This window comes from Vigna umbellata, chromosome 7 (assembly GCF_029865625.1).
Source record: "Vigna umbellata cultivar VRB3 chromosome 7, Vumbellata_1.0, whole genome shotgun sequence".
Taxonomy (NCBI): Eukaryota; Viridiplantae; Streptophyta; class Magnoliopsida; order Fabales; family Fabaceae; genus Vigna; species Vigna umbellata.
This window is the reverse complement of record NC_142171.1, coordinates 26,208,952-26,223,705: the sequence shown is the minus strand read 5'-3', so window position 1 is coordinate 26,223,705 and position 14,754 is coordinate 26,208,952. Positions and strand designations below refer to the sequence as shown.

The following is a 14,754-nucleotide window of genomic DNA, read 5'->3' as shown; positions in this document are numbered from 1 at the left end:
ACTTTTGACCTCAGTTTTGTGTAAAATTGAAACATAAATACTCTATGACATGAGATTTGCAAACAATCATGTAATATTTTAAAACTCTGAATTTTAAAAAAATTTATGACAACGGTTCTATAAATAACCAAAATTATAGATCTTATTTAGACATGTAATAATTAAAAATTATCAGTTTTGGAAGATCTTATGAAAGTAGTTCTGAGTTCAAAGAATAATTTAAATTGTCAGCTTTTTAAATTATTTTAAAGATTTGACACTCTTGTAAACTTCAGTTATTTTTTAACCGAAACCAAAAGTATATATAACTTTAATTCTTAGGTAAATTCAAGTCTATATATTCCCGAAATTTACAAAATTATTCGTTTTAAGATGTTAGAAAAGTAATTCTGTAATAGTGAAAATTGTACTAATGACAAAACAGTAAACAAATAATAAATTAGAAATACAAAATCAATTATTATTGAAATTTCCAAAAATAATCATACCCTAGTTAGATGTAAACGTGGATTTTACGTCAGAAGAATCTAAAAAATATTTATTATTTATAAATATGTCATTGGATTTTTTTAATTTATTTTTTAATCCGATATAAATTATATGACATGGACTACTAATATTTCAATCTATATATTTTATTGAGACGTATGCAATAGTCTATTTGAAAAATACCTCAAATAAACTTTAATCCTAGAACATTCTTCATTTAGCTAAAAATTTTCATGACAATTTTTGCTGCTATGTCTTCTCGAAAGTAGTTTTTTTTTTTTCTTCAGTCTTATCTTTTCCCATCATCAACATCATCCATATGTAATATATACATAATTCTTTTAGAAAAATAAATCACTAATTAAGAAAATGGGTTAAATATGTTTTTAGTCCCTAAATTATTGGCCGTTTCTGGTTTTCGTCCCTCTTTCAAAGTAAGGTACAATTTGGTCCTTATTCTTTTCGAAACGTTTGTTTTAGTCCTCAAAAACTAAACACGGTTTAAAAATTTGGTCCTCATTTAGCAACAAATGAAGACTAAAACCAAAGTTTCGAGGACTAAAACGAACGTTTCGAAAAGAATGAGGACCAAATTGTACCTTACTTTGAAAGAGGGACGAAAACCAGAAATGACCAATAGTTTAGGGACTAAAAACATATTTAACCCTAAGAAAATTAATAAAATCTTTCTACCATTATATATGATATGAAATTAAAATTTGTTGTAACCTATCACAAGTTTTAATAAACAAATGAACATGATTTGCCATCAAGAGTAGGACATGACAATTGAAGCTGAGGATGCAGCCAACTAGCTAAGCAAACAAGTCAATGATTCTAACTAAACTCACAAGATGGAGGAAGAAGAACGCAGTTGAAAAAGTGATGGTGTTCCATATTTTTTTTTTAATTTCTTTTTAGAATAGTTGACCCAAATTTAATGCATGGAAATTTAGCAGAAGGGAACAAAAGGAAAATGTGACAGGTAATTTAGTTTTATAATTTTTATTAATTATTGTTGTCAATTATTAATTGAAGTTGATGAATCTGCTTACCTAATTAATATCACAGTCAATTAGGTCTAACGTGTAGGCTTTTATATAATAATAATAATAATAACAGTGACATAATAAGTCAGTCACAGAAACGTACCAAACATTAAATTCATTTTAACTTCTCATCTGTTCATATGATAGAGACAAGGCCAAAGTTTTCAATTTTATACAAAAATGAATAATCTTTTTTAGGAAGATGTTGTCAATTTGTCAAGATAATGACCCTTGATCAATGAAAATACATCATGATTTCGAAGTTTGATTATGTGTTCGATCAATTAAATTGTAATTATTCTATTGATTTAGTTCTTAATTTGGAATGTAATCAAAGTATAAAAATTTGGATAGCTGAATGATTCTAATAATGTTGATAGATTAGAATTTGGGTTTTTTCAAGTTTTTTTTTTATTTATGAATAAAAAAGTGATTTTTTATTACTATCAACAAAATTTTATATGCTTCGTGGTAGTGTGATGATGAGCTACATTCAAAGATAGTTATTCAATCATGAATTGAATTAATATGTATACAAAATACTAATTTGTGATATTTATTTCAAAAATAATATTTACAGCTTTTTTTTTTAGTTATTCACATGATAAAAGAAGTTGATATTAGTAGAATATAAAATGTAAAGGAAAACTTAAAATTTTGATTCTTGGGTTTGTCGAACTACATGAAAGCATACGCGTCTATATGATATGTTTGATTTAGAAAAATAAAATGAATAAGTAATGCAAGAAATTGTTAGAGTTAATAATGTGTTTGGATGAAAAATTTTAAAGAATAATTTATTTGTACTGAGAATTTAAAATACCTTACCAAAACAATATCTTAATTAAATTTTATAGGTTCATAATTAAGTATAGAAAGTTGTGTTTTAAAATTGATAGTATTTAAAATGATGCGATTTCTTTATTTTAATATTAAAAATCTAAAGTATAAATAAAATTTTATAAATGAATTTCATTATTTTAAAATATATTTTAATTTTAGAAATTTTACTTTAGAATTATCTCTTTTAATTCGTTCATTTTTGTAATATTGAAAACCTTGTCATTTTTTGATGGTAAGTTCATCATAATCAAACAAACAATTTCTTCAATAAGATAAGTTAGATTTTTATCCTTTTTTTGGTTTATTGACCCCTTTTTAGCTCACATGTAGAGTTTGTATTCTTCATGCTAGTCTTTGTTGATCAGTTATTTTAATTATATGTTATGATTATATTTTCGTTGTTTATAGGAAACTTTGAGCTACTATACATTAAAGAGTGTTTTAGAGATTTTTTAATTGTTGATCCCTGGTAAAAGAAGTTAGTTGTTTTAATGTGTAAAAGTTAGATATGTTAATTGAAAATGATATTTGTTAAATCTAATTGATTTGTATTTGAAATTGAATTGAATGATTTGATAATTAAATTAAGTTTTTTTAAGGTAGCTCGTATGTATGAAAAAAATGCACAAACTAAAAAAAGTAATATAAATCAACTCACATTTTTGTAAAAATTAATTGATTAAAGTAGAAAATCTTGGCTTCAAAGATCACTTATATGATTTTTAATCTTTATACAGATGAAAAGGGAATCAAAATTCTTAGCAAAAGGATACATAGCTCTAAAAATAAAAATCTGAAAAGATGGTATAGATTTAGATAATAAAAATTATTTATATAAGTCCTATTTATACTTTAAACTTTTGAACATTATAAATAATCAAGGTCCATTATTTAAAACACACTTACACTATTTTCTAAAGTGTTACTCTTAAATTATAATTAACTTTTGTTACTTTAAAAAGGTATATAAATTATAACATGTCATTATAAGATTCGATATATAATCTTATTGATTTGGAAGTCTAAAATTTCTTCCAATCACATAAATCTTAAATTATAATTAATTTTTGTTACTTTATAGTGAGGTATATAAATTATAATTAACATGTCATTATGATATATAATCTTACTGATTCGGAAGTCTAAAATTTCTTCTCATGCATTATACTTCACTATATCATTTGTAACTTGTAATTACGAAAAAGTTAATAAAAGATTTCCAATTTAGTCTTTCATCCTAGTTTTATTTGAACTTTAAATTCTTTTCTTCCTTCTAATTTCAATATTTTGTATTATAATGATATATCATTTTCCTTTACTTTTTATATTTCTTGTGTAAGATTCCTAACTCTTTTTACTATAACAGGACAAGTCTTTTCTCATACCTTTTGTTACAATATCATCAAACCTAAAAGTTTAGCAACATCCTAAGAATTCTCAACTGAATTTTAAATCTTTGTTCACTTAAATAAATTTGGAAGAGAATGATTGAATGAATTTGAGAGTATTTGAAGATAAATTTTTTGTTGTTTATTTGAGTGGATTTTGGAGGTGAGGGTGAATTTGAAAATAAATTTTTTTAATCTGTCACATCAATCAAATTTTATACTAATTCTTACAGACTTTACTTTCAAATCCACTCTCAGTTACCTTTAAAGTTCACTCAAACAAACAACAAAAAATTTACCTTCAAATTCTCTCAAATTTATTCAATCACTCTCCCTCAAATTCATTCAAGTGAACAGGGGGTTAGGGGCTAAGTTCTAATCTCAAACCCTAAGCCATTTTAATATGCAACATAAATAATCACATGCTTCACTTTGAGAAAAAGGGTTGATAACATATCACATAAAGATTGGCTTGGGAGCATTAAACACATAAAATGAGCCTTGTTCTCACCTACACTTAAGGCAAAATAAAATGTTTTCTAGAGATGAAACTATGAGGACACATTGGCTCTCTGAAGGATCATAAATCTTTTTCTGCCAGCACTCTCCACACTTTCACCAAGTTTTGCAAGATGTTCCATCCTCTTTTTCCACAACTCTGAAGACCTTAATTGATTTCCCTTCACTTCAGCCTCAGCTTGACCATTTTCTGATACCTCAACACTTCTGTCATCTGCCTCATCAGTGTCTTCCATTATCTGCTGCAGTCTCTCCACCACCTGACTCATCGTTGGCCGATCTTTCGCGCTCTTACGCAGGCAATGATCGGCGAGTTTTGCCAGTTTTCTTGCTCCATTCTTGGAATACTCTCCTTGAAGTCGCTGATCCATTATTGTGTCAAACTTCTTGCTGTCAGGAGGGTATTGCTTCACCCACTCCAGCAGTTTCTTCTCTGATTTAGGCCTGTTTCTTTCCATTGAACGCCTGCCAGTAAGCATTTCATATAAAACCACTCCAAAACTCCACACATCACTCTTGGCTGTGAGATGACCTGTCTCAATGTAATCTGGAGCAGCATAACCATACGTCCCCATCACCTGACATGAAAAAATGTTTGCATAGCCTCATTATAATCATACATAACTTTGACATTGATTATATAAAGAAGATAATGGTTTTTGTTGGATTTGTTTCCATACTGGAATAGATTGAGGAGATTGACCAAATCTGAACTATGGGTTGTCCATGCAATTATCTCAACACACTCACTAACCCTAACTACAGATGGGTCTTTACCACAATTGGACATACTTATCTCGACTTAGACTGAACACCAAGACAAACCATCATTTCTGAAATCACTGTTGAAGGTTTAATGTTTAATGTTTGTAGGCCTTGTTTTTCTTATATAATACTCAACTTTTTCATTTCTATTCAAGACTTTTAACTCATACTTGAATTCTTAACATGACTAACATTGATAAAGGAAGAATGAGAGAAAAGTCACTGAAGTAGTTTAGACATGCAAAGATGGCCATTGGCAGCATCAGTTAGAAAGGTCACAAGAAAAAATTGAGAGGCATCTCGGGGTGAATAATCAAGTTCAATGAAGTCATGCAATCCATGTAGCTGATTTCATGAGGTAGGACAAGACTTTTGTTGTTAAATATTTGGTAAGTCACGTTTACGAATAGTACAATTAAGTTCAGAATCTATGCAGAAAAATGCATGCAATGTGATAACTCTGCTGAATATAGCATGGCACTTACAGCTGTTGAAACATGAGTATCACCAGCTACTGGCCCTTCCCTGGCAAGTCCAAAATCAGAAAGCTTTGGCTTAAAATCTCCATCCAGTAATATATTTGAAGATTTAAAATCTCGATATATCACCTAAAGAATTTGCATACAAATTGTTAAAAGCAGAGGAAGAAAAATTCAGGAGATATAAATTCAAATTAAAAGCTATATCAAACAGAGAAAAGCAATTCAATGATAGGAAAAATGGTAATTAATAATGTGAAATCCAAGATTATGGTATTACTCCACTGAGTTGCCACTGTTAATTTGTGGTATAAAGTTATGTATTACATATTTTACTATAGCTATACTGATATAATCATGTGGACAAATTATGCAATAGCTGCTGATCCCTTTCCTAAAAGGGTAGTTCCAATTAATATGGATAGTTTACATACACTTCAAGAAAAGGACCAAATCATAAGAGCGATTAAATATGTAAGAAGTGGGACAGACAATTTTTTTTAATTTATAGGGAATAGTAGAGATTGAGTTCAAAAGAGTATGCTAAAGATGTCACTTCCTCAAAAGAATTTTTCTACAAAATCATCAAATTTTATTTGTTTCTTTTTATGTTTATCTTATTCCTCTCATTAAGGAGCAACTCCCTTAAAAGCTTAAGCTGTGCAATGAATGATCATATATATATCTCTAAGGGAGAGCAGGAATAATGTATAAACATATTTCTTAAACTCTAACCTGAATTTCTAATTCTTCATGAAGATAAGTTAACCCTTGAGCTGCTCCAAGTGCTATTTCAAGTCTAGTTTTCCAAGGAAGAGGATCAAAAGCTTTATTGAAAAGATGAAACTCTAAGCTTTTGTTCGGCATGTATTCATACACGAGTAGTCTCTGGATGCCTCGTTCGTCGTCCAAAGCACAGTATCCAATAAGCTTGACAAGATTTGGGTGTTCCACAACACCAAGAAACTGAACTTCAGTCAACCATTGCTTATGGCCCTACATGAAAGAAGGAAAAATAGTCAAAAGGGATATCCTCGTATCACCATATCCAATTATTCAATTACTAACAAATTTCAGCATGCATAAATGACAAATTTTTAGAACATAATTGATATTTCAGGACCTTAGCAAGAAAGAAATCTTGTCTATTATATATAATTAGCACGTCAGAGTAAAAGATCCATCAAAATAATTCCTCTGTACTTTAAAGTAAGGATGATATAGGGTTTTTTGATTAAGAAGTATCATAAATAATTTATACCATAGAAGCAGAAATCCATTTATGGAGTTACATTACAGTACAATGTCTCTATATGTAAATTATACCTTAACATACTGAACATTAAGTTCAATTCCAATAAATTTGAGTAAAAAAATATGGCTTCAAATATATCAGGAAAAGCATCTTATTAATTTTTTGTAAGAAATCCCATTAATTAGCAGTAAATATACAACTCATAAGTGAGAGATCTTTGCCACTAAAAAGAAGATTATTTCCAACACGCACTATCTCATCTTGAACTAAGGTCCAAGGTTGAAAGAAGCAACTATAAATGCATAGACATCTATTGATGTCTTTTTGAACTTAACTCATTTATAAGTACATTAACATAGACTAATGTAATGAGGTACTACCAGTTAGTTTTCAGATAACTTAACAGAGGAAATTAGTATCTTCCCACCAGCCAATCTCCCTACTTTTATAAATGTTAAAATAGTAGATAGACAGTGTAGCGGATGATATAACTTAATCTATTGGGTGAGACAAAAATTCTGATCCATTGAGGCTGAGGATTATAAATGATATGAAGCTCGGACACGCATATGTCCAACACATATCAGACATAGACACATGTATGAGACAACATGGGACATTGACACTAACACAGACACAAACATTGGAAATGGTGACAATTGGACTCTAAATGCTTTGAACCATAAACATAAGAGTTTGTATGCAGAAGTCTCTGATCAATTACATCCCAAGGAAATTGTTGAGTCTCATACCTGTAATGCATCCTTGTTAAGCCTTTTGATAGCAACTACAACAGAATTCCCATTCCCATCAGCAGGCTGGATTGAACCTTTAAACACACTTCCAAATCCACCTTCTCCTATCTTAAAAAGCCTGTTGAAATCACTTGTTGCACGCTTGAGCTCTGAGAGGGAGAAGACCCTCAAATTCTGACCCTTTTCCTCATACAGTTCTGGTATACCGCGGGGTGAAGCAGATGAGCTTGAAGACTTGGTGACCCTCTCAGCTCCTGAAAAGTCCATTTTCTCTTTCTCCTTCAGTTCAGGTGCTGACCTTTGCCTACTGTTTCTAGATTTATCTCTGAAATAGTGAAAGCACTTCATTGCATAATCAATCAGCTATGCTTATTTATCATGCACAATCTCTGTTCAACCTGTTATCAATTCAACAGTTCACAAAATTTTTGTCAGGAATAAACCCCCTTGATACCATTACCATCTACAAAGTAGAAAAACACAACAACAAAGTAGTGAATATCAAAAGCACTTCACAGCATAAACAATTATCTATGCTTCTTTTGCCAGTCTCTGATTAACGTGATATCAAAATTCAACAATTCACAACAAAATTATTGTCAAGAATCAACCTCCTTGACACCATTACCATCTACAAAGAAGAAAAACACAAGAAAGTAGTGAATAGAAAAAGCAATTCACAGCATCAACAATTAGCTAGGATTGTTATTCACAGTCTCTGATTAATCTGCTATCAATTCAACAAATCACAAAATTTATTGTCTGGGATAAATCCCCTTCACACCATTACCATCTAGAAAGAAGAAAAACACAACAAAGTAGTGAAATAGAAAAAGCACTTCTTAGCATAAACAATGAGCTATGATTCTCATGAACAGTCTCTGCTTAACCTGTTATCAATGCAACAAACCACAAAAAAAAAAATTGATTTTAAAGATTAAGTCCCCATGATACCATTACCACCTAGAAAGAAGGAAAACACAACTATGTAGTCAAAAGTAAAAGCAGTTAATAGCATAAACACTTACCTATGATTCTTAAGCACGGTCTCTGATCAACTTGCTATCATTCAACAAATCACCAAAATCAATGACTGTCAAGAACAAATCCCCATGATACCATTACAACCTATAAAGCAGCAAAGCACAACTATGCAGTGAATAAGGATACCCCAGATGCATCTGCATACTAGAATTGCAAAAATTTTCAAACTTTAAGCAACCCGAGAGAGAAAAAACATTAACCAACAGAGAAGAAAAAAAAAACATTGACACAAAAAGACAACTTGTCAGGTACACAGCACATGCAAAATGAACCAGAATCGGCTAAGACAAACAAACAGGATTCAGAAGGAAAAACCAAGTGAAGAAAGAGCAAAATGGTTGCAATTGAAGTTGAGTAATTAAATTTTGGAATCCTCACAGGGAAAGAACACAGAAGGGTATGGCTTGGTTCCGTACACGTTCGAGAAGGTTGAAGTTTTCACGAAAAAACAGAAGAAAAGGTTGACATCCACATGAGTTAGGAGTTTTCTTTGGCTTCTCTCACACGGATATCAATGAAGAAGAAAGAAGTAATAAAGAAAGTTTGCTGAAAGGTGTCGTTTTTCTTTCATTGGTTGACCAAAGGTTAGCCAGCTTGCTCAAGTTTCTGTTTTGAAGTTTGAAGACAGAAACATGAACACATTGACCAACCTATCTTTATTTTCTCTTTCTTTTTCAAAAGGATAATATCTCACATACACCGACTTATATAGCTTTAAATTATTATTTTTTTCAAATGTCATATTTAAGAAAATTATTTGTATGTAATTTATACTTTTTAAATTTAAGAAACTTTCCATAGATGTAAGAAAAGAGGTTAACGGGTTTCTTTTGAAAAATCGAGTTTAATATATATGTGTAACAGTTTCAGTGTAAATAACACATTCTTAAATCTTTTCATATATGTTAAAAATATAGCAAAATTTCAATTAAAAGAGAAACATAAAAGAAGGGAAAGGATTAAAATTTCAGAAAGTATTACTTACTATTTTACTTATTTATATCTTATCATCTCTTAATTTTTAATTAGTTTATGTACATATTTTTATTATGTTGGAAAAATACAAAAAAAATCTTGTGAGAATTTTATTAAAGTTTATTTCATTTCCTAACATTTTAAAGAATATTCAGTTCCAATATTAAATATTGATTTTATTTTTTATTCAATTTAGTTTTAATATATTTTATTTAATTTGATTTTAATTTTTATAAATTTAGTCATTTTTTTACTAACGTTATTTAATAAATAACAGACAGTATTTATTATGTATTAATTGTTTTTTTATATGTTTTAACATTTTAATTTCTTAACTTAGATAATATTAATAAATCAAATCAGTATCATATGACTGCCATATGGATCAGTTATATATATCATGTTTTATATTTAATTCATTTTTTATATTTATTATTGTTGCTGAATTTAATTTTTTTATTCATGAACATTTCTAAATTAAAAGAAAAAATTAAAAATCACTTACATATAACAAACATTATTCACTGTTTGCTAACTATTTAAAAATTTAAATTAAACATGATAAAAATTAAAATAAATATTAAAACTAAATTAAATGAACTCAAAAAATAAAAATCAAATTAATGTTTAAATCTATATAATAATAACAATGTTAATATTTTCTCGTGGTTATCTAGAAACTATAAATGCTTATGCCAACTTTATTAATTACTGTATTTAATAGAGATACTGCACTAATTGAAATATTTAATTGTTAATAAAACTTTTTTCTCTCTCATCTTTAACTATTTCTCCCTTTTTTTTTCTCTGTTTCATCATTAACTTTCTTACTAACACACCTCTTAATTATCTTTCAATAACTTTATTACCAACTCTTTAATTCATTTTCTTTATTCTGCATCCCTTCTTCAAGGCCTAGTTCTTTTTTCTTGCACGTCCCTGTCTTTGAAATTATTAGGATTAATATATATAATTAAATATATTTTTATTCAGTAAAAAATAAAATTAATTCTTGGTTAAAATTTTGAATTAATTTAATTTTTTATTTATTATATAAATTTAGTTATTCTAATTAAATTTTGTAAAATTTATTTAACATTTATTTTATACTTAATATTAAAATAAAAATATATCAATTATAAACAATGACAAATATATTTAAAACGTTAAATAATATTAATAAAATTTAATTAAGAAAACTAAATTCAAATATTTTTATAATTAAAAGACTAAATTGAACAAATTTAAAAAAAATTGACAAAAAATTAAAATATGAAAAACATATTTAACTTATTTATATATCTAATTTAAAATAGTTTTTAATTTTTTATTTAAATTTTATTTTATTAAAAAATTATGTATTTTTTATTAAATTGTTGATAATATCATTTAAATAATGATAATATAATGATAATATTGTAAATATTTTAAAGTGATTGTTACATGTAATTTATATTGTAATGTCACGTATTATTATTATATTGCCAGTCAATATTTAAACTGTATTAATATTAATTAAACAAAATATACGAGCTTGATATTTTTTCTAACAAAAATGAATAAAAAAATATTAAAAAGGATGACGTTAAACAGTATATATTAATGGCTAAGTTTGAAAATATGTATAGTGAAAAAAGAACTAAACAGTGAGATGCTGAAACTTAGGTAAATGTGAGTGGGATATTTGATGGGATAGATTGCGATCATTATGTTTTGTGCACCAATTCAATAGGTGGTTGGTCTGTTCGGGTATTTTTTTTAAAAATTAAAATATAAAAAAATTAAATTATACTATATTATTTAAATAATATAAATATTTAGAATAATATTATAGTTTAAACTATCATTAAATATAACTAATTATTAATTATAACGAAATAATTATATATATATATATATATATATATATATATATATATTTGATTTATCCAATTAAAATATTAATTAATTAAAACAGTAATTTTTTTAGCTTGTATAACCTTCTATTTTAAGATTGGACTAGACTGATAATTTGGATAAGTGGATTGGTAAAATAATTACAAAAACCATAAAATTAGTAAAGAAAAGGGAAAAATTAATTTAATTTATAATATTTAAAAGTAAATATTAGTATAAAAATTATTGATGTATTTTAGCTTTTAATATACAAATATTACGCTCTTAGTATAATAACTTTTTGTTTGAATTTTAAAAGTGAGTAATTGAATTGAACCTAGTTGTTATCTTTTAGTAATATTCACGTATGTATTAAATATAAAATTAATGTTAATATACAACTAATTTTGAAGAAAACATTAAAAATATTCAAATTTAGAAGAAGAAAAAGTGGTAAAAGATATTTTCTAAAAGTAAATTGCATTTAATAAACACATATAATAATTATTAATTAAATCCATATTCACTTATCTTAGTCATCAATGGAGTTGAAATAAATTAAAATTTTAATTATTAGATGTTTTTAGTATAACTGATTTTATAAAATAGTATAAACATAAACTATATGGGGTAGAAGTAAAATTAAACACATTTGAAGAATCCTTCTTCTTATATTTAGGAATGGTTGATGTAGTTTTCTCTTTTCTAGATTTCTCCTTATACCTCATGAGGTGGATGATTTCTTGTAGGAGTTTCTTCTCTTAGTTGTTGTTTTATTTTGGTGATTTGGTGAATAAAATCCTCCAAAGACTCGTAATGGTGTATTTACACCACATCTCGAGTCTCCTTATTTAATTCATTCAAGAATCTAGCTATCGTAGCCATAAGTATTTCTTCTATATCACTTTCATCAAGGTGACCACCATCTCTTAGACATACTCTTCAACATTCTTATTTTCTTGTGTAAGTCTTTGTAATTTGTTGAAGATCTCCTCCTTTTTATAATACGGAGACACAAATCTTTTCTTTTGAGGCTACCTTTAATTGTTCTCATGTAGACATTGACAATTTTCTCCTTCTATCTATGTCTACTGTAATTTGGTTAAGCTTAATTTCCCATGTCAGGTAGGCTTCTGAGTCATTAGCTTTTTTAAATTTAAGGATAACAATCTTCTTTCTCATCTTATCTCTTATAGGCGTGTGGTTCCCAAGCTCTTCTCGTCTTTGGCCTTACCTTGTTCTAAAACCATGCTCTTCTTCATCATTATCCTCTCAAGCGTGTGGTTCTCAAACTCCTTTCGTCTTTGACCCCTCCTTGGTCTAAAACGATTTGAATCATTATGTCTGCTTCTCTTTCTCTCCCTTCCCTTCAATGTCACACTTACATCTTCATTACACTATTGGATTCTTTCAATCTGCGGTTGAGTGTGTTGTTGCATTTGAATCATTTGTATGTTCAGTTTCTCAAGTGCAACCATAATTGTCGCAATCTTAGTGATGAAGGATCACTATTTAGGGAAGAAGTCATGTCCTGTAAGAAAATGTTAGTAATAATAATAATATATTTAGACTTTACAACTTCTCTAAGTGTTTTACTAAATTTTCACTTGTATATCACACTTATAGATTTTTTTTTAAAGTACTCGTTTTTCTTTTTCCACCCAAATTTTTTAGTGCTTGATAGAGAACTCTAATAGCTTAAGAAAAGAGTGAACAAATAATGTGAAAAACATTACAAGATTTAAATCTTGATTGAAGAGATCAAAGAAAATACAAACACTAGTGCAAAAACACTGTATAACGTCACGCGTTGAACGTCGAACCACTCAACAGCCAACGTTAAAAATGACTGGTGGCATTTTTGTAAATAAATGAAATTATTAAACGTCATTTAGAATTGTAATTCGACGTAAAAGGATATAAATTTGAGCGGGAGATTGAAAATTCATTTACTTTATCTTAGCGCGCGAGACCCTCTTCTCTGCTCAAACTTTTCTCGAACAAAGTTTGACGACCATCACATGTAATATTTCTTTTATTTGATACAAATGCGTGTTAATTTACTACTTTAGGTATGATTTTCGTTTGTTTTGACCGATTATTTTCGTGTTCTTGTCTTTCATAGGCGCATTATGCTTTCTCTCTCACTTGTGGCAACACTTTATTCCGATGAACCAAGGTTAGTTTTCGTTTTCGTTTTCGTTTTGAAGAACTTATTTGTTGAACTTGTTTGTTGTTGTTTGGTTGAACTTTTTTGTTGTTGTTGTTTGATTGAACTTGTTTGTTGTTTGTCATTTTTGTTTGTTGTTGATACTATATTACACGTTCATAGTTCATGCTTTACAAAATACCAAAAATCGAAATTTGTTGTTTTTTTACTTTTCAGGTCTCGTAGAGTTGTAAAAAGAATCACAATTAATTAAAAATAAATAAAAGAATTGATTAACGTCGTTTATTGATAAAATTTGACGTTACGTCGAATTTTTTAAATTTGAAGCCAATTTAACGTCTCCCGATATGACGCCGTTCTCGAATTCGACGTGAAAGGCCCAAAATATTTGACGTTGTATGCTATTTTCGTAGAGACTCTAAAAAAAGAGTCAATAATGCCACATAATAATTTGTGTTGAACTCTACAATTTTTTTATACTATTGGATTCTTAATTTTTTTTCAATATATATTTGTTTCTTTTTTACTCGGATCTACTATTATTGTTATTTTTTAATTTGACAATTCAACACACAAACAAAGAAAACTAAACAAATTGATCTTCAAACATTAAAACTCATGCAAGATCAATTTAAACATTTGATTGGGACTATAATTAATAGAAAAACACAAAAAAAATAATAGATAATTTTCACAAATCAAATATAGAAATACACAATTTAAACGAAGAATACTGAAAACACTAAAAATTAAAAACTCATTGAAATTAGATAAAATATTGGGTTTTTTAATATGACAGAAAATAAGATAAAATATGATATTCAAACTAGAACCTTACTCTAGATACTAGATGATATGACTTTATCCAAGAAAGAGTACGATTTTTTTTCTGGATTTGAATCCTGAGGAGGCACAATAAAATTAAATCAGAGAAAAATGAGATATAAGATAGAGATAAGGACACTACAATCTAGCAGATTGATAAGTCAAGTGAATATTCGCCACAAAGTTGTTAATCTTAATATGAATCAGAGTTCTAATCCAAGAACCAAGAGAATCCTCTATAAGAATGCAAATGCATATAATATGACTCAAAAGTTTCTACATATGTATTTGGTATGTTCTATATATAACCTAAATGTTTAAGG

At 27.9% G+C, this 14,754-nt stretch overlaps 1 protein-coding gene across 4 annotated transcripts; it reads right to left on the bottom strand.

Moving 5' to 3' along the window:
* Window positions 1–4,173: 4,173 nt before the first annotated feature.
* On the bottom strand, window positions 4,174–9,240 carry LOC124820273 (putative serine/threonine-protein kinase PBL19). Of its 4 annotated transcripts, none has more exons than XM_088094650.1 (6): window positions 8,965–9,239; window positions 8,571–8,730; window positions 7,540–7,940; window positions 6,268–6,528; window positions 5,539–5,661; window positions 4,174–4,866 (listed from the first exon to the last, which is right to left on the bottom strand). In XM_088094650.1, the coding sequence occupies exons 3-6, from the start codon at window positions 7,888–7,890 to the stop codon at window positions 4,321–4,323; spliced, it is 1,281 nt and encodes a 426-aa protein (XP_087950776.1). In that variant the 5' UTR covers window positions 7,891–7,940; window positions 8,571–8,730; window positions 8,965–9,239; the 3' UTR covers window positions 4,174–4,320. The 4 variants fall into 4 exon arrangements, with proteins under 4 accessions (XP_087950776.1, XP_047147893.2, XP_087950777.1 ...); XM_047291937.2 differs by having other exon boundaries at window positions 8,571–8,670; XM_088094651.1 differs by having other exon boundaries at window positions 8,571–8,670; window positions 9,003–9,239.
* Window positions 9,241–14,754: the final 5,514 nt, after the last annotated feature.